Below are 21,063 nucleotides of genomic sequence, written 5' to 3' on the forward strand. Positions count from 1 at the left end.
CTTTCCTCTTAGGACTGCCTTTGCTGCATCCCAAAGATTTTGAATAGTTGTGTTTTCATTTTCATTGGTTTCCATGTATTTTTTTAATTCTTCTTTAATTTCCTGGTTGACCCATTCATTCTTCAGTAGAATGCTCTTTAGCCTCCATGTATTTGAGTTCTTTCCGACTTTCCTCTTGTGATTGAGTTCTAGTTTCAAAGCATTGTGGTCTGAAAATAGGCAGGGAATGATCCCAATCTTTTGGTACCAGTTGAGACCTGATTTATGACCTAGGATGTGATCGATTATGGAGAATGTTCCATGGGCACTAGAGAAGAATGTGTATTCCGTTGCTTTGGGATGGAATGTTCTGAATACGTCTGTGAAGTCCATTTGGTCCAGTGTGTCATTTAAAGTCTTTATTTCCTTTTTGATCTTTTGCTTAGACGATCTGTCCATTTCAGTGAGGGGGGTGTTAAAGTCCCCCACTATTATTGTATTGTTGTCGATGTGTTTCTTTGCTTTTGTTATTAATTGCCTTATATAATTGGCTGCTCCCATGTTAGGGGCATATTTACAATTGTTAGATCTTCTTGTTGGATAGATCCTTTAAGTAGGATATAATGTCCTTCCTCATCTCTTATTACAGTCTTTGTTTTAAAATCTAATTTGTCTGATATAAGGATTGCCACCCCAGCTTTCTTTTGGTGTCCATTAGCATGGTAAATGGTTTTCCACTCCCTCACTTTCAATCTGGGTGTATCTTTGGGTCTAAAATGAGTCTTTTGCAGACAGCATATCGATGGGTCTTGTTTTTTAATCCAGTCTGTTAGCCTGTGTCTTTTGATTGGGGCATTGAGCCCATTTACATTCAGGGTAACTACTGAAAGATAGGAATTTAGTGCCATTGTATTGCCTGTAAGGTGACTGTTACTGTATATTGTCTGTGTTCCTTTCTGGTCTATGTTACTTTTAAGGTCTCTCTTTGCTTAGAAGACCCCTTTCAAGATTTCCTGTAGGGCTGGTTTTGTGTTTGCAAATTCCTTTAGTTTTTGTTTGTTCTGGAAGCTTTTTATCTCTCCTTCAATTTTCAATGACAGCCTAGCTGGATATAGTATTCTTGGCTGCATATTTTTCTCACTTAGTGCTCTGAATATATCCTGCCAGTCCTTTCTGGCCTGCCAGGTCTCTGTGGATAGGTCTGTTGCCAATCTAATGTTTCTACCATTGTAGGTTACATATCTCTTCTCCCGAGCTGCTTTCAGGATTTTCTCTTTGTCTATGAGACTCGTAAGTTTTACTATTAGATGTCAGGGTGTTGACCTATTTTTATTGATTTTGAGAGGGGTTCTCTGTGCTTCCTGGATTTTGATGCCTGTTTCCTTCCCCAAGTTAGGGAAGTTCTCTGCTATAATTTGCTCCATTATACCTTTTGCCCCTCTCTGTCTTTCTTCTTCTTCTGGGATCCCAATTATTCTAATGTTGTTTCGTCTTATGGTATCGCTTATCTCTCGAATTCTGCCCTTGTGATCCAGTAGTTGTTTATCTCTCTTTTTCTCAGCTTCTTTATTTTCCATCATTTGGTCTTCTATATTACTGATTCTCTCTTCTGCCTCATTTATCCTAGCAGTTAGCGCCCCCATTTTTTATTGCACCTCATTCATAGCCTTTTTGATTTTGACTTGGTTAGATTTTAGTTCTTTTACTTCTCCAGAGAGGGTTTCTCTAAGAACTTCCATATTTTTTTCAAGCCCAGCTAGTATCTTTAAAGTGATGATTCTGAACTCTAGATCTGACATCGTACTAATGTCCGTATTGAGTAGGTCCCTGGCAGTTGGTACTACCTCTTGTTCTTTTTGTTGAGGTGATTTTTTCCGTCTTGTCATTTTGTGCAGAGGAGAATAGATTAATGAGAGAACAAAATGCTAGCAGAGTAACAATGTCCCCAGAAAATATACTCTAAACAAGTCAGAAAAGACCTGAAGCAGTGGGAAAAGAAATGGAAAGAGAGAAAAAAAGAAAAAGATAAAAACAAACAAAAACAAACAAAACAACACAACAACAACAACAAAAAAACCAGAATGTGATCAAATATGATCAGGCTGGTATATAGATCAGTGCCACACACTAGATTTGGGGTGTATTTTGGTCTTTTAGAAGAAAGTGCCTCCCAAAATTTTAAAGAAAGAAAACTTATATATGGACAAAAATAAGGGTTGATATGATGAAGGGATGCAATATGACTGTAAAGATGGAAATTATAAAAAATTTTATAAAAGGAATTGATAAGAAGTTGTTTGAAAAAAGAAAGAAGAGGATTTAAAAAAAGAAAAAAGAAAAAAAAAGGGAGAGAATGTGATCAGGCAGGGCAATAGAAAACACCATATACTAGAGATTTAGGGTATATTTTAATCTGTTAGAAGAAACTATCTCAAAATTTTAAAGAGAGAACAACTTATATATATGCCAAAAATACGGGTAACTACTATGAAAGGATAGAATATGACTCTAAAAATGAAAAATAAAAATGTTTTTTTAAAAAAGGGATTGATAAGATGTTGGTTGAAAAAGGGAAAAAGAAAAATTCAAAAAAAAAAAAAAGACAGTTAAAAAAAAAATTTGAAAGACTAAAGAATCATGGGGAAAAGCCATGAATTCTATGTGCATTATTCCCGTAGCGCTGGAGTTCTGCTGTTCTCATTGATCGGTAAACTTGGTCTCGGCTGGCTGTTCTCGCTGATCTTCTGGGGAGGGGCCTGTTGCCGTGGTTTCCAAATGTCTTTGCCGGAGGCAGAATTGCCCCGCCCTTGCCCCCTCCCGGCTAAGTAATCTGTTCGGGTTTGCTCTCCGGGGCTTTTGTTCCCTGCGAGCTTTCCGTACAGCTTTGGAGGCGGAGAGTGAAAATGGCGGCCTCCCAATCTCTGCCCCGGAGGAGCCGAGAACTCGGGGCCCCGCTCCTCAGTGAGCCCCCAGAGAAAAGCTGTCAGTCACTCCAGTCTCCCCGCTCTCCGGCCGCACTCCGTGCTCACCTGGCCTGCGACCGCGCTTCTCTATCTCTGGCACCCGACCCCGGGTGGAGTCTCCAAACCCAGTAGATCCCTACAGTGCACTCCCGCACGGCTCCTCCCAGGGGAGGAAGGTGAGTCTCCCCGGATCTGCCGCTTGTTGGGTCCCTGCTGGAGGAGCAGTGGCCTGACTGTGCTGCGGATCACTGTCTATGGCAACCCCGAGCTGAGAGCCCGCGCCTGGGCTCCGCCTCTGCAGCCGCCTTCCCTGCTCCGTTACTTGGGAGCTCTGCCGCACTCAGGTACCCCCGGTCTTTCTGTGACCCCGAGGGTCCTGAGACCACACTGTCCCGGAGGGTTCCACCCCCCGCTTAGCCACCAGAGTGACGTCCCTCAGCGGAGCAGACTTTTAAAAGTTCCGATTTTGTGCTCCGTGGTTCTATCACTTGCCAGAAGCAGCCGACGGAGGCCCCTCCCCCGCTGTCTATCCTCCCGAATATCGCCTCGGATTCACTTCTCCGCACGTCCTACCTTCCAGAAAGTGGTTGCTTTTCTGATGAGAGAGTTGTTGCTCTTCTTTTCTTCGATCTCCTGTTGAGTTTGTAGGTGTTCAGAATGGTTTGATCCCTATCCAGCTGAATTCCTGAGAGGAGACGAAATCCAGGTCTCCTACTCCTCCGCCATCTTGCTCCCCCCCTCAGTTTGTTTCTTATAGTTAAGAGTCTCTTATGGTTTGTCTCCCTCTCTGATTTCATCTTGTTTTATTTTTCCCTCCCTTCCCCTATGATCCTGTTTTGTTTCTTAAATTCCACTTATGAGTGAAATCATATTGAAATGATATAATTGTCTTTCTCTGATTAACTTATTTCACTTAGCATAATACCCTCTAGTTCCATTCACGTCATTGCAAATGGTAAGATTTCATTTTTTTGATGGCTGAGTAATATTCCATTACACACACACACACACACACACACCTATTGTGGACATTGCTGCTATAAACACTGGGGTACAGGTGCCCCTTCAGATCACTATGTTTGCATCCTTTGGGTAAATACCCTTTATATTCTTTTAAAAAATTGAAAATGACTTAAAAAAAATCACCTCTCAACAATGTTGAGGCAAGACACGCCATCCTGGCCACCCACAGCATAGAGAAAGCCTCCGAGCACTGCCACACCAACACTTGTCCTGCAGGTGCTTGTAGGAGCCACATCACTGCTCCACTGGTTTGTTTTGGGGTCATACCTGCAGAGAACATAGTAAGAGCAGAGTTTGTATTACACAAAGAAAGCCTGGCTATATTTACATATTCTATACTCTTTCCTCTAAATATGGGCTGATTAATAACTAAAGTATATGAAAAGCTAATTTAGTTTTATTTTTTAAACTTAATTTTTACTTATACAAGTCACAGATGAATATATTTTCTTTAAAACTTTTTTCAGAATGTTATAGGTTAACCTAAATTTTCCTTTGAGTTCCACCAATTTCTGGTCTCTTCCCATTGTGACCTGGTGTATGTCCTTCAAGACTTTTCAGTAAAATACTTTTAAATAGGTATATTTAGATGCAAGTATGTTTTCTTTACATAAATAATACCACATAGTAGGCACAGCTTTTTTACTCAACATACTTCTGAGATCTATCCATGCTAATAGATAATGTTCTAGATTTTTCCAGCATTTCATTATTGTGTTCCATTACATATTCCTGTTGATGTATCCTTACATTGTGTCTGACATTTTGCTATTAAAAACAGTGATTACCGTTGTATATTTCTCTTTGTGCAAATAGATGATGACAAGTAGAATCATGGGGCACAGAGTAGAGTCATTGTCAATTTAAAAAATATACTGTCAAAAAAAACTATCAAATTGCTCTTTGTGTAATTATATCAATTTTGTTTGTTTTCAATTTCATTAGTTCTTTCTCTTTTTTTTCTATTTAATTTCTTTTTTTCTATTTTCTTGGGTTTTGCTGCTCTTTTTGTAACTTCATGATTTAAAAGCATGATTTATTTTCTCATCTTTCTTATTTTCAAATGAATGCATATTAAGTTAAAATGCACTATAAATTTGCCTCTGAATACTACCTTAGTTGCATTCCACACATTTTGGTATATTTGGGCTTGTTATTAAGTTGTAAATATTTAATAATTTCCATTCTTATTTCTTTTTCTCAATTTATTTTTTATTTTTTATATTTTCAATTTTTTTTCCTAAGATTTTATTTATTTGAGAGAGAGAGAGAATGAGAGAGAGCATGGCAGGGGAGGGTGAGAGGGAGAAGCTGACTCCCTGCTGAGCAGGGAGCCCATATGGGACTCAATCCCTCGAGCTGGAGGCAGTCACTTAACCAACTGAGCCACCCAGGCGCTCATATTTTCAATTTTTTTAAAAGTAGGCTCTCTGCCCAATGTGAGGCTTGAACTCACAACCCTGAAATCAAGAGTTGCATGCTCTACCAACTGAGCCACCCAGGCATCTCTAACTCTATTTATTTTTTTAAGTGTGCTTTTTTTTTTTTTTTAACTTCTATGGAGTTGATTCCTTTGTTTCCTTTTTCAGCTATACAAACTATACCTCTAGATCTTTTCTATTTTTTATTTCTATTTTTTAAAGATTTTATTTATTTATTTGACAGAGAGAGACACAGTGAGAGAGGGAACCCAAGCAGGGGAGTGGGAGAGGGAGAAGCAGGCTTCCCGCTGAGCAGGGAGCCCATGCGGGACTCGATCCCAGGGCCCTAGGATCATGAACTGAGCTGAAGGCAGACACTTAACGACTGAGCCACTCAGGCGCCCCTACCTCTCGATCTTTTAATGCTGCAGGATGTCACAGACATTTTTAGGCAATACCAAGAATCACTGTAAATCCCAGTTTAATGAAAAAGAGAATATGAAAGCAAGAAACTAGAACAATTATCGTAGCATTCCAATGTGCCAGGCACTATGATAGATATGGGAAAAGACATTTTAACAACGATAGCCAATCAGATATGTATGTTCAAAATACTTATGAAAAGGCAGAGGAATGAGTAACTAATTGTGTGGTGTCAGAGAAGGCTTTATGTAGGAAATAACATTTGAGTCTTGGAGAGATAATCCAGGGAAGAAAGAATAGCATGCATATGGGTAGGCAAAGAGGAATAAAAGAATTTAGTGTGTACAAGGAACTACAGGCAATTTGGTAGATCTGGAGTAGCATTAGGGAACAGTGGTGTGGCTGGGGGAGACAGACTGCAAAAATAGGTCAGGCGGAGGTTACATCATGAAGAACTTATACGTCATGCTAAGGGGTCAAGGCTGCCAACTAGTGCCACAAATGTAACACTAAAGCAGCAAATCACATTTGTTTCCTAGTTAACATCTCAAGTGCAAAAAATATTCAAATTGACCTTACTTACCTTTCAACACTATTGAGATAAGAGGATCCATCATGGCCTCCTACTGCATATAGCAGATCATCAAGAACACTGACCCCAACTCCACATCGCCTTTTGCTCATTGAAGCTACCATTCGCCATTCATTGGTCTGTGGATCATATCGTTCAACACTAGAAATGGCATCTCCACTGCACCAGCCACCGACTGGGGAAGTAAGAGAAGTGGTCAGGAGAATACCTGTCCTAATGCACAGAATGTATCACTCATTGCAAAACTTTAAATTGTGACCTAATGCTTGGACTTACCAAATATGTCTAGAAGCAGGTCAAAACATAAGTCATGACTTTTACTTATGCTACTGGGGTTGCTATAATCTTTAATTTTCTAAATAAGTTAGTATTAGGTCCATAGGAGGGCAAAGACACTAATTTAAATGAGATTGAGAAATAATGTAGCATTTAATGGATAGAGCACTGAATTTAGGTAGAAAACTGGGGTTTGACTGTAACCTCTACTAAGCAATATGATCTTGGGAATATCTTGTAAACTACCTTATTTGTAAAATAAAGAATAAAAATTTAAAAGTGAAATAATATATACATGAAACTGCTTTCTAAAGAATAAAACACTACATAAATGTAATTTGTTATTGAAAACCAAAAGAACTAAAACCTCACAAAAAAATAACAAGCATTGGTGATGTGGAGAAAAGGGAATTCTCATACACTTGCAATGTATTCCTCATACTAGTGGAAATGCAAACTGGTGCAGCCACTCTGGAAAACAGTATGGAGGTTCCTCAAAAAATTAAAAATAGAACTACCATACAATCCAGCAATCCCACTTCTGGATATTTATCCAAAGAAAATGAAAACACCAATTCAAAGAGATATATGAACCCCTATGTTCAATGTGGCATTATTTACAACCGCCAAGATATGAAAGCAACCTAAGGGTCTACTGATAAATGAATGGATACCACATACACAACTGAATATTACTCAGCCATAAAAAAGAAGGAAATCTTGCCATTTGCGACAACATAGTTGGATCTAGAGGGATCCAACTAAGTGAAATAAGTCAGATACAGAAAGACAAATAGAACACAATTTCACTTATGTGGAATCTAAAAAACAAAACAAACACACAAAACAAAACAGAAACAAACTCATAGATATAGGAAACAAATGTTGGTTACCAGAGTGGAGATTTATGGGGTGGCTGAAATAGGTAAAGAGGATTAAGAAGTATAAACTTCCAATATAAAATAAATTAGTTATGGGCATGTAATGTGTAGCATAGGGAATACAGTCAATAATATTGTAATAACTTTGTGTGGTGACACATGGTAAAACAAGGATTATTTCGTAATGCATAAAAAATATCAAATCACTATGATGTATATCTGAAACTAACAAGACATTATATGTTAATTATACTTAAAAAAAAACTATAAATCAGAAGCCTAGGTTTGTTTATTCTAGTAGGGGAAGGGATTTTGAGTCATCTATTCATGGCCTCTTTATAGTCCTCTTGTGACCAAAAATAATATAAAAATTCTTATGATATATGCTACAAAATACTTTCTGCATAATCTTAATTAAGCCTGTACTGAATTCTATATTATCCAACATGACATATAAGGTCAGAAAACTTTTTTAAAAAACTACATTTTTCATAACCAGAATGACAGAAATCAAACTGAGTTCCACAGAGCTTCTTGGAGTACTGAGTACGGCCTGAAAAAAAGTGTGGTTATAGCAGATACATTTAATTTGTTATTCTTTCAAATCATCTCTATTCCAATCCAAAATAAGAGCTACATTCTGGAGCTTAAAAAGTTAAGTAAGGATACTTTAATCTCAAAACATCTGAAAAATAATGGTTTCTATAATGTTTTCTAATCTTATTCTAGATGGATGTGAAAACTTACCTCTTTATTTCAAATCTCAATGTGCTGTATACATTTTATTTTTTATGGTTTCATTTAAATCAGAATATTCAAATAATACCAAATCACAGTAGGGTGGGGGATGGGCTAGATGGGTGATGGGTATTAAGGAGGGCACTTGTGATGAGCACTGGGTGTTGTATGTAAATGATGAATGACTGAATTCTACTCTAGAAACCAATATTGCACCTTCATGTTAACTAATTAAAATAAAAACATACTAAATCATAGTAAGTTTGTGTATATTAATTTTAATTTTAATTCTGTTCTAGGATATATGCCAGGAGTTTCAATGTCAGAGAAAACATCTTAAAATCCAAAATAAAATTTGGCTGCAAATGTGAGGGTTATAACCATTTAAGACAAATCAAATAGCCTAACCACCAAACCTTGGGCACAATTTTACAATGGGAGCCATTAAAACCAACTTTTTTTGGATTATCTGGCTCCAAATCAAATTATTACCACTTCATAAATTGTGTCCTCTGATACTAATAACAACAACAAAAAAATAGGTCTTTAGGAAAGAAAATTTCAATATTTCCTGTGACCTGGGGAACAAGAAAAGGAAAGCATCAATTCCACTGTCTCATGGCAACTTTACCTGTATTATGATTTCTGAGGCAACAAGTGATGATATAGTTGGGACAGAACTAGTTAAGTTATTATAAGCTAAGTATAGCTGTATTTAGCAAAATAAAGTGTATGCATGTCCTTGCCACGAGAACACTCAATTTGAGTTAAGAAATGTACCTAAGGAAAAATATTGCTGAAAAACAAACAAAGAAACATGGTGAGATGTTGACTCTAAAAAAAATTACCTCAAAGACAGATTTGGTCAAAAAGTATTACCTTAAAGAAGGCAACTTTTAGAAAGTATCTGGAATAAGGATCACTGAACTGTGAAAACCTAAAAAAACCCTGAGCAAAACAGAAACACAAAATGATAAGCATCAAGAAGTCTAATGGAAAACAAGAGGACAGGCCAGAAGATATAAGGAGAAGTAAAATGCTCCTGAGTAAAAAATTACTAAGATTATAGATTTGATCTTAGGTTTCCAGGGTTTCCAGAATGATGAATAAAGGAAGGCTCAATTTTCCAAAGTTAAGTGAGGATTGGTAATTTGGCATTCTAAAGATAATGAAAACAAAATTGCAGTAAAAACCAAAAGAAATTGAAGATTAAGCTTTACTAAAGTAGAGACAGATAGGTCAAGATCTAAAATAATGTCAGTGAACAGTATCACTCAAGAATGATATTCAGATCTGGAAAACATAAAAAGACAGAGAAAGCTGGGAAAAACCAAAGCAGTTGTAAAGGAAAAGACCTAATGGCTCTTCTCTACAAATGAAAATGTAAAGCTTCATAGTGTAAAAAAAGATGGTAGATAATTTAACTTTTCTTCTTTATATTTTTCTGTTTCTTTTTAAAGATTTTTATTTATTTATTGAGAGAGAGAGAGAATGATAGAGAGCATGAGAGGGAGGAGGGTCAGAGGGAGAAGCAGACTCCCTGCTAAGCTGGGAGCCCGATGCGGGACTCAATCCTGGGACTCCAGGATCATGACCTGAGCCGAAGGCAGTTGCTTAACCAACTGAGCCACCCAGGCGCCCCTTATATTTTTTTGTTAATCAAAATTTCTTATTTATTTGAGAGAGAGCACGCATGAGTGTGAGTGTGCATGGGCATGCATGGGGGAGGGGCAGAGAAAAAGGGGGAGAGAGAACCCCAAGCAAGCTTTGCCCCCCAGTGAAGCCCCACACCAGGTTCGATCTCATGACCTGAAGATCACAACCTAAGCCGAAATCAAGAGTCAGGCGCCCAACTGCCTGAGCCACCCAGGTACCCTGTTAATCAAAATTTTTATACCACATATATATTATCAGAAAAATAAAGGTGTTATTTATTTTAAAAGATTTTATCCATTCATTTGAGAGAGAGAGAGAGTGTACTAGTGGGGGGAGGGGCAGAAGGAGAGGGAGAGCAGAGTGTGGAGCCTGATGTGGGGCCCAATCCCAGGACTCTGAGATCATGACCTGAGCTGAAGTCAGATGCTTAACCAACTGAGCCAACCAGGTGCCCCAAAGGTGTTATTTATTTTTTATTTTTTTAAAGATTTTATTTATTTGACAGAGAGAGACACAGTGAGAGGGAACACAAAGCAGGGGGAGTGGGAGGGGGGGAAGCAGGCTTCCCGCTAAGCAGGGAGACCGATGAGGGGCTAGATCCCAGGACCGTGGGATCATGACCTGAGCCGAAGGCAGACGCTTAATGACTGAGCCACCCAGGCGCCCCCAAAGGTGTTATTTAAAAATAGGTTATCTTTCATATGCAAAGTGACATTAGTAATCCGTTAATGCTACTGGCATGTGCTTTCCAATTTTCTTTTTCCATTAGTCATGGTGGGTTGATGCTCATTTCTCACTAGTATTCCTCAGGATCAACAGCAAGTAATTAATCTTTATTGAGTGCCTATTCTGATAAGATTGCTACACAGTCTAGAAACTACAAAAATAAATTAGAAATGGTCCTTGCCTTCAAGTAGTTAACAATATTGTCAAGGAATCAGATACTCAATCAGCAATGTGAAATTATGTGATTACTAGAAGGAATTTGAGATCATAAAACTGATCCAATTTAGCTGGCTTCTAAAGAAGACAAAGTATGGTTTCATTAATATCATGATCTTTTTTTTTAAAGATTTTATTTTTAAGTAATCCCTACACTCAACATGGGGCTTAAAACTGCAACCCTGAGACCAAGAGTCACACACTCCACCAACTGAGCCAGCCAGGTGCCTCAAAAGGTGTTCTTTTTTTCCTCTATACCCAATGTGGGGCTTGAACTCATGACCCTGAGATCAAGAGTCACATGCTTTATTGACTGAGCGAGCTAGGCACCCAATACCATGATTTAATCAAAGAGGCAAATGAGATTTTCATGAAGATAGTTACACACTGAAAACATGCCACCTGACAATTTATAATCAGGTCACATTGGAAAAATATGGTAGAAATCAGCAGAATAAAGATGGCAGCTGTTGAATAACTCAAGCGAAGTCAAGTTTAAATTCTATTTAAGGGGCCCCTGGGTGGCTCAGATGGTTAAGCGTCTGCCTTCGGCTCAGGTCATGATCCCAGGGTCCTGGGATCGAGTCCCGCATCGGGCTCCCTGCTCCTTGGGAGCCTGCTTCTCCCTCTGCCTCTCTCTCTCTCTCTGTCTCTCATGAATAAATAAATAAAATCTTTAAAAAAAAAACAACAAAAAAAACCCAAAACAAATTCCTATTTAAGGAGCTACATTAGTGTCTCTCAGCATTCCCAAAGGTATGCCTGTCTAGTTCCACTGGATTGGTATCCCCACTGAATCCAGAGAAGACCCTGGACATGAAATATACTTTCCATATACCCTTTTGGCTTAGCCTCTAGCTTTTGATCATAGGGAGGAAGTTCTCTTCAGTTTCATTTGTCTGAGTTCCTGTTACCTTCCCCTCTGTTAATCTAGTTCTTAATCATCAACAGAATGTTCTGAGGCTGATGAAACAGTACTGTACTGTCATCCCTAGTCAGGAATTAAAACTAACAGTCAGCCAAATAAAACAGTTAATAGATCTTCATAATAATGGACATAACTCCACAAAGATGGCCCTACTACTACATTCCTAAAACCAACACATCATGAAGGCACAGGTACCAAATAATTAGATCTTGCAGGCTTCTAATTTTAAAAAGAGACAATTGACTTTCAAAATTGAAAAGAGAAGGGGTGCCTGACTGGTTCAGTTGAGTACAGCATGTGACTCTTGATCTCAGGCTTGTGAGTTTAAGCCTGATGCTGGGCGTGGAGCCTACTTAAAAATTTTTTTTTAATAAAATAAAATATCAAAATTGGGAAAGAGAAACTCTAAGACTGGTATGTGGGGGAAAGGATACAGATGTAGGTGTGAGCATGCAAGTGTCTGTGTAAACCCACACAAACAGGTGAATATGTAACTGTGCATGCACACATAAGAATGAAAGCCATAGGAATAAATAAGAGTGATAATACAAATGATAAATCTATTAATAACAATGGAGACATGTGGACACTGGAAGTATGGGAGAATTCAGTGCATAGTGAATTAATAATTAAGTTTGAAATTTAAAACGAGAATGAAGAAATTCCTTCAAAAGAGAAAAAAAAAAAGCCTGATGAAGATTAAGGAGAAAAAGAAAACTTGGCATCAATTTTCTTCTGGAAGAAATACTACTCTCTCTCTCTCCCAAGTCAATCAATCAATCAATCAATCAATTTAAAAAAAGGGGGGGGGTTGGCACCTGGGTGGCCAGGTGTGCACCTTGTGATTTCAGCTGAGGTCATGATCTCATGGGTCATGGGATCAAGCCCCATGTCGAGCTCCAGGCACAGCGGGGAGTCTGCTTGGGATTCTCTCTTCCTCTCCGTCTGTCCCTTCCCCTGCTCTTAAATGCACTCTCTCTCTCCCTCTCAAATAAATAAAAAAAGAAATACTACAATATCCTCTACATGAAGAAATTTAGATGCAAAAATTTAAAAAGAGAGAATTCAAAACAGAAATTATCAAATTTTTCTTCTTTTAAAAAAAGATTATTTGAGAGAAAGAGAGAGCAGGGGGAGGGGGAGAGGTGGAGAAGGGGGAGAGAGAATCTCAAGCAGACTCCGTAATGAGTGTAGGCCTGACCCGGGGCTCGATCTCAAGACCCTGAGATCATGACCTGAGCTGAAACCAAGAGTTGGACGCTCAACCGGCTGAGCCACCAAGGTGCCTCTTCTTCTAAAAATATAGGGGAAAATATATTTCCACATGCCAAGAGAAAATTAAACTGGAAAGAAAAAGATAGACAGTGGTTAGGCTGACAGAAAAGGATACTATGCCCCAGAGATTGCATGAAATTCCCTGATGAGAAGGAATGGAACACTTCACAAATTAAAATGGGACAAAAGAATCCAAGCATACCTACATCTAAGAAACCATGGAATTAGTGCAAGTTGGGAGCTTAAATACAAATTCTACAGTAAGTCCTCGCTAGCTACATGAATCAGAATTAGAAAAAAAATTCAAAGAACTTGCTACAGACTGAATGTTTGTATGCCCCATCAAAATTTGTATGTTGAAATCTAGTCCTCAGTGTGATGGTATTAGGAGGTGGGGCCTTTGCGAGGTGCTTAGGTCATGAGGGCAGAGCTTCCATGAATGGGATTAGTGCTCTTATAAAGGAGACCTCAGAAAGTTCCCTTGTCCCTACCACCGAGCAAGGACACAGCAAAAAGATGAGAAGACGACCCTCCATGAAGAAGCAGATGGGCTCTCATGAGACACAGAATCTGCTGGTGACTTACCTTGGACTTCCCAGCCTCCAGAACTGTGAGAAATAAATTTATGTTTATAACCACCCAGTCTCTGGTTTCCTGCTAGAGTAGTCCAAATGGACTAAGACAGAACCAGTAAGAAGTAGTTTGACTAAACAGTGAGAAAGTTGTTCAGGTGAGCAAGGTAGCTGAGTTTACATGGGAGGAAGGGAAACATCTGAGGCTAAAAATTGTCAGAGATTTAGGAGTAGAGAATAGGAGCAAAATGATATAGCAGGTTGTCTTGGTCTCAAACTAGCTCAGTAGAGCTAGGAAAGCATGTAACTGTTTAATGTAATGTTTTTTGACAGAATTAATGCATGTGACTCTTTTAACAAAACATCCATTGCATGACATTTTTAGACTTATATAAAAATAGAGCACTCTTGGAGAATACCAGTGTTGGATCATGAGTTAACAATCAAGCTACAAGGTAACTTATTATGTGTTTCTTATGACAGTGGATATCAGTTTAACATGTGGGAAAATATTCAGTTTAGTCACAGTATATTAAGACCCAAACCTGCAAAGAGTACTTCTCCACATCGAATAGGTTTCCGTGGTCTTGTCCTTGGTCCTTGCATTAGTGGTCGTTCTTGAGGCAATAGGAGATAGTTTTTAGCTTCATCTACCAAGTCCCTGTGGAGAAAATTTTGCCTTTATTCCAAATGTCTAAATAACATTGTTAGTCAAATCCCAATATGATTTAGGAATATGTACGTCGGCAAAGGGGAACAAGCATAAATCAAACCAAATTATGAATGCCAGCCAATATTTAAAAAGTCACAAACTTGAGAGAAATGATGCCAGTCATACTATGAGTTGTAAATTGATTGGTATTTCCATCATGACTTCCTATCTTAGTATAAACTTTAGCTTAAAACTTAATATGCTTGGGGCCAACAATAATTTATGGGAAACTAAAACTTACAACTCAATTACCAGCCTGCATGGTTATTGCTTTCTAATGAATTTTACTAGATTCTGCAGGATACTGGCAACGCAGTACATCAGCCCTGGCATTAGATATTTGTTAGATTAATTAAACAATAAAACTATGTCAAAAATTGGATTGCTAAAAAGAAACACTATACTGTCATTTAATATTAAGTGGTTATCTGGTACCATATGAAATGGTTTACTCTCAACAAGTCTACTGAGGATGAACAATTTTTTTTTTCTGTCTATTAAGGTACTTTCTGAGAAGATCCTAGTAATTATACTTGTTGAATACAATATCCTAATATAAATCTATTCATGTATGTACTCCTCTCACTTGAGTCCTCTGAGTTATTCAGTGCCTGATTAGTGCAAATTCAATCTGTTACTCTGTTCTTTCTCAACTTTGGAAGTGTTTCCTAAAATACATTTTCATTTCTCTAGCTTTTTATGTTACAAAGAGTTAATTTATTATTGCAGAACCAGTCCTAATCATGACCCAATGATGCACTTCCAATATATGGGTTTGATAAGACCCCTTCTGAGTTTATCCTAAAAAACCCCAAAAAACCAACAGCCCCTCCACCCCCCAAATCCCAAGCTGATGACCAAGAGTTTTTTCAAGCTTCCTCAGCCTTAAAAACAAAGACTGTGATCTCCTAATATCCGGTTTTTAATTAAGTGTTCAGGGGTTCCTAGAAAGAGTACTATAGAGCTAATACTTAGCAAGCCAACCCAAAATTAATAGTAACAACAAGAACACTTACAGCTATGTGTCAGCCCCTGTTTTAAGGGGTTAATATGTATTAACTTGCCAATCCCCACCACAGCCCTATGAAATAGGTACTATTATTATCCCTGCTTTACACATGAAGAAACCATAGCAGAATGAGGTTAAAGTAACTTGCCTAAGGTCCCACAGCTAGTAAATGTCATGAGGTCAGGATACCAGGAAGGGGCTTCTTTTAAAAGTGACTTTGGAAGTACCTTTACTTTGTGCATCAGAATTAGTACAATCTGATTTATGTTTTAGAGGGGAGGGGCATCTTTGCATTGTTTCTTCAGATTTCAAATCCATAATTCATATGGTTTTCCTTCTGCTATTGTCAATATTTGAGGGAATTAATTGCCATTTGTCTGTTTTTTAAATTTAAGAGACAAATATCTAAAACTCCCTCTGACATATCTTGTTAAAGGGACAGGCTTCAGATTATAGAAGAAATGCAAATGAATCTACGTGTTCTACCTCTGTTCTAGAGATGCCCAATACTAGAACAAGTTTCTTTAGTCACTAAGGGAGACCCAAAGGTCAGTATAGTCTAGGAAGTTCTGAGTATTGACTTGCTCTTTCATTTTTATATATAGAACATGTTGGGGGGAGAAAATGGTTAAAAACACCATATGGTTTGGTTGGAATCTAAATCTTAAAATCTATCAAACTGGGAAAAGTAATTCTTAAATTATGTCTATATTACAGAGATAGCCCAATAAAATAGGTATCTTGTTTGTATTACAAAAGCATTTAGAATTTCTTTCAATCAAAATACATTATGAAACTACTCCACCAAACTCTAGTGGAAACCCTTCCACAGCTGCTTGAGGAGTAGTCCTTTGACTCTGTCTACATCCTCAGAAAGCAAGGCTGGTCCTATTCCCTAGGCAGGCATATGTGATAGAATGAAAAAATGCTCCTGACGCTTTTTGACAGAGTCAACAGCATTATTTATCTCAAGAAAAACATGTATTAGCAGAGAACTGCCTCTTCAAATTCAAGCTTGGATTAAAATCTTAGAAATCTACCTCTTTATTGCCACTTCTACACCAATTATCACCACACATAAAAACTAATGGAATGGAATACTGGAAGCTCAGTCCTCTCTTCTTCCATCTCCTCCTCTTGACCCTAACCCAGAAGAAAAACCTGTTAAATATTGCCCTGGTGTCAGCACTAAGAAATACAAATATTTAGGAATCAAGACAAATAAGGAAATTGGGAGAAAATAGGAATGCTTAGCTGTTGATTTTTCCCACCCAGGGCCACTCATACCTGCATTCTTCATCACTTTTGATGAGGGGATCAGAGCCTACGGTGCCCACCAGGAACTTGGGACTAAGCAAAGGCAGACGAACATGTTGCAGCACCTAAGAGATAATAAATACTGTTAAAGGCACGAGTTCCCACTTGCAAGATATTTAAGAGAATACATAACCCATGCTCCCATACTGTGTTTTCAATTGCTTTGGGATCTAATAATAAGAATAAGAACAAGAACATTAAACATTTCATTTTAGTGATCACTTATGGCCCATATCATCCCTTTCCTCTTCAAAATGTGACAGGATTTCCAAGACACATTGGGATGGGAAGCAAGATAATTGCCATCCTTGCTTTCTTTTGTTCATTTAGTACCATTTAGGTTTTGACTTGCGCTATACCCTAACCTAGAGCTGATGCAAAATAGAGAGGAAGCTAAGGAGCAAAAAGTTCATAATGATAAACACTTAAAATGTTTCTAAACACTATGTCCTTGATTTACGGGGAGACAGATGATCTCTCTTGCAGTCTAATATAAGGGACAGTGACAACGGTTTCTTTTTTACAAGCCAAATATATACTATTTCATCTAGTACAAAAAAGACAGTTACTTGGAGAAAGGTTTCCAACATACCTGGGGTAACTGAGGACGTCTTTCTTGAATACTGTATTTGACCCAGGCCATCACTGCATTGAACACCTGTTCTTCACTGCGAACATTTAGTTCATCACTAGATATTATATCAATGAGCTGATTGGCTGGAAGCAACATGAACTCTTCACTTTCCATTACCTGTTCAAAGTTAGGTAAGAATAAAGAAAAAAAACCCTGTGACCACATTTAATGTACTGTTTCAATATTGTCCTTCAGGGTTATGGGGCAAAGCTCTATTTCATAATGGAGCTGAAGTTCAAAAGAGAAGAAAGGGAAGAAAAATTTAAAAAAGGGAACAAAGATAGGCAGAGCACGGAGGACTTTTAGGACAATGAAACTACCCTTTATAGTACTACAATGATGGACACATTTGTCAAAACCCATAGAATGTATAACAGCACCAGTGAACTCTAATTTAAATTATGGACTTTAGGTGATGATAACATGTCAATGTAGGTTCATCAGTTTTAACAAACGTACCTCTCTGGTGCAGGATATTGATAACAGGGATAACAGTGTGTGTGTAAATGGGGCATATGGGAACTCTGAACTTTCTGCTCCATTTTGCTGCGAACTTAAAACTGCTCTAAAAAATAAAGTTTGGGGGTACCTGGGTGGTAGAGTCCGTTGTGATCTCAGGGTCATGAGCTCGAGACCCGCATTGGGTTCCGTGCTCAGCTCAGAGTCTGCCTAAGTTTCTCTCTCCCTCTCCCTCTGTCCCTCCCCTCTGTGCACTTTCTCTCTCTCTAAAATAAATAAAATCTTTAGAAAAAAATAAAGTTTATTTAAAAAAGGGGTAGGGGAACAAAAGAGAGTACCGAGGACATAATTAAAATTTAGGAAAAATAGTAATTTGTGATTCAAGCGATTTAAGAAAAAGGAAAGCTGTTTTTCCAAAATGAAGTATCTAAATATAAGTTTACATTCAAAATAAACTAACCTACACCAAATTATAACTCCAGAAATATGAGGCATACAAAAAATCAGAGGAAGCTTTCAGAGGAAGACTGGTTGGTTCTGTCTTGGGCAGAAACACCAAGGGGCCAGTTTAAAAAAAAAGAATGAGGGTATCAGCAATTCTACAAGTAACAATGAATATACTGAGGAGAGCATTAAACCCATGAAAATCTCTGAGAATCAAACCACTCTGAGGAGCAACCATGGAGATGAAATGGCAATAAGAATACTACCTTGCTGTGCAGTCCAGCCACAAATCCCAAGATCTTATAAATCTTGTCATCGGTATGTAGAGTAAAAGGGGCAAAGTGCAATGTGGAGGAGGGAAACAGGACTGCTACACTCCACGTGGTTTGTTCTCTCATTTGAAGATTGTGCTACATGTGATGTCTATTATCTATTAGTGCAGGAAGGATATGGTTAAGGGCGCTAATTCCTACTGTGTGACCTCTAATACAGATGATGTACTCTCTTGAGAGGGCTTTTTTTATGATAAAAAAAGTCAGAATATTTAGCAGGATACGAGATCAGCCATAGCAATTTGAGTATTTGATTAAGAATGTTTTTTCCCAAGTACACTAGGAAAAAATGCAAATCCCAAAACCATGACGGCCATAAGGTCAGCTGTACTTACAGTAGAAAATACTAATGAACTCTACAATTTTTATAGGCACAGATTTTCAAATCATCTGGTGAGAAATCTTCTGGAGGTCAGGAAATTAAATAGGTTACCTCCAAATTTTAGCTGAGATTGCTTACCCAGGCAACTCAGTAGTTAGAATGGCTGCATTGTACTCTGTGTGGCAGGGTTGTCAGAAGTAGTAAATGAAACAAAGGACATACTTAACACTAAAAAATTACCTGTTGTTCATCTGAAATTTAAAGTTAACTGGGCAGCCTGTATTTTATCTGGCAAGCCCATGGTGGGGCTATAAAACCATGAGCAAAATTCGGGGCCTGGCCCTAATTAGATGTGCTGGCCTTCACAAGATTGCATGCAAGACTGTAGCCATGGCTGTATCTTACTTTCTTATTAACTTTTTCACTCTGATCTCTTAACTTAAACACAAAGGTGGTATCATATATCTCTGTGAAGTGCCTTAGCATTCTTTTGGATCTTGTTAAAGTATAAATTATTTTTCCCAACTTAGTGATTATAAACCAATGATCACCAAATTTAAAGTTTACGAATAAACCACTATTATATTCACTAGACACTTACTGGAAACATTAAATGGCAAGAAAACATGAAAATCCGAGTGAGAAAATATTTGTTTGGCATTAACAGCAAAGAGTAAAAATAATACTTTTGATAAACAAAGTCTGGTTAAATTGTCACTTCTCCTTTTTCCATTAAGAAGAGAAAGATATTAATGCTCACTATTAGAGCAAATCTAGCACTTAAGTCTATTCTTGACCAAACAACCAGGTTAAGAAAATAATTCTTTTTTTTTTTTTTTAAAGATTTTATTTATTTATTTGAGAGAGAGAGAGAAGAGAGCATGCATGCATGAGCAGCAGGGAGGGGCAGTGGGAGAAGACTTCCTGCTTAGCAGGAAGTCTGATGTGGGGCTTGATCCCAGGACCCCGGGATCATGACCTGAGCTGAAGGTTGCCACTTAACCAACTGAGCCACCCAGGCACCCCAAGAAAATAATTCTTTAAAGTATCTGTTTTAAGTAAAAGTTTACAGGAGATCTGAATTTTAAGTCCCACACTATTATGGTAATGAGCTTACTTTTAGTTTCTTCAGATAAATGTAGATGCAATTTGAAGAATGAATAAAGCTCAAAACAAGAGTGAATAAGCAAAGTCATCTAGAGTTGTTCTAACAGAAGTGAATGGTGAACTTAATGTTGAAAGACAATTTTTAAATTTATGTTTATGGACAAAAATAACACTGTATGAATTAAGCTTGGTCTAATGAAATAGAAGGAAATTAAATATAGATTTAAGTTAGAGAATAATTTAAATGAGTCACATGTGTTAAGCCCCAAATGGTGACATTTTTTGTATCTGCACAGAACTAGTGAACAAACTAGTGCCTTTTAGTCCACAAACAAGGGGATTTCATTATGGTATATATCAGGTTCACTTCATCAGGTTTACTTGAGGTAGGGTTAGAACTGGAAGGGATTCTAAAACTTTCTCTACTGTTAAGGATATTCTTCAGATATTTGCTACTACCTTAGATCTAAAACAAAAGCTATGGTTAAAGCAGGAAATTAAAAAAAATCAACCTTACTTATTTATTTTAAATGTACAGATCAATCAGTTTTGATCAGTGTACTCATGTAACCATGATCACAATCAAGATATAAAATATCACCATCATCCTAAAAGCAGGGACTTCTTAATATGGGGTCCAATGACTCTGGCAAATTATTTTGGAAATTCTCAATGCTGGTAAATCTTTAGTTTTAGAGAGTGGATTTTGACATTTGAAAATGGTGGGATGAGGGGCGCCTGGGTGGCTCAGTTGGTTAAGCAACTGCCTTCGGCTCAGGTCATGATCCTGGAGTCCCTGGATCGAGTCCCGCTTCAGGCTCCCTGCTCAGCAGGGAGTCTGCTTCTCCCTCTGACCCTCCTCCCTCTCATGTTCTCTGTCTCTCATTCTCTCTCTCTCAAATAAATAAAATCTTAAAAAAAAAAGAAAAGAAAATGGTGGGATGAAATTAAGAGCCAAATCTGTTAAAAAAGTGTATGAAGAAGTTAGATTATTTTAAATGAGAAATTAATGTATTAACTTTAATGAACTATAAACTCCATTTAGTTATGGTGTATTC

The 21,063-nt window shown here is 37.8% G+C and overlaps 1 protein-coding gene across 3 annotated transcripts in view; it reads right to left on the reverse strand.

Annotated features, from left to right (window-relative positions):
- Positions 1 to 21,063, reverse strand: part of KLHL20 (kelch like family member 20) — a 65,269-nt gene that overhangs the window by 18,371 nt on the left and 25,835 nt on the right. For 2 of the 3 annotated variants that reach the window (XM_064594308.1, XM_064594309.1), the window contains 6 exons: positions 17,300 to 17,458; positions 16,678 to 16,772; positions 14,215 to 14,330; positions 6,393 to 6,576; positions 4,089 to 4,232; positions 3,516 to 3,575 (listed from right to left, as the gene is read on the reverse strand). In XM_064594308.1, coding sequence (XP_064450378.1) covers positions 3,516 to 3,575; positions 4,089 to 4,232; positions 6,393 to 6,576; positions 14,215 to 14,330; positions 16,678 to 16,772; positions 17,300 to 17,458 — 758 coding nt within the window. The remainder of the gene's footprint in view (positions 1 to 3,515; positions 3,576 to 4,088; positions 4,233 to 6,392; positions 6,577 to 14,214; positions 14,331 to 16,677; positions 16,773 to 17,299; positions 17,459 to 21,063) is intronic. The other variant, XM_045877434.3, reaches the window with a different exon arrangement.

The sequence above is a fragment of the Mirounga angustirostris genome, unplaced genomic scaffold (assembly GCF_029215605.1).
Source record: "Mirounga angustirostris isolate CCGP_5_RB_7025 unplaced genomic scaffold, mMirAng1.0.hap1 SCAF_6, whole genome shotgun sequence".
Taxonomy (NCBI): domain Eukaryota; kingdom Metazoa; phylum Chordata; class Mammalia; order Carnivora; family Phocidae; genus Mirounga; species Mirounga angustirostris.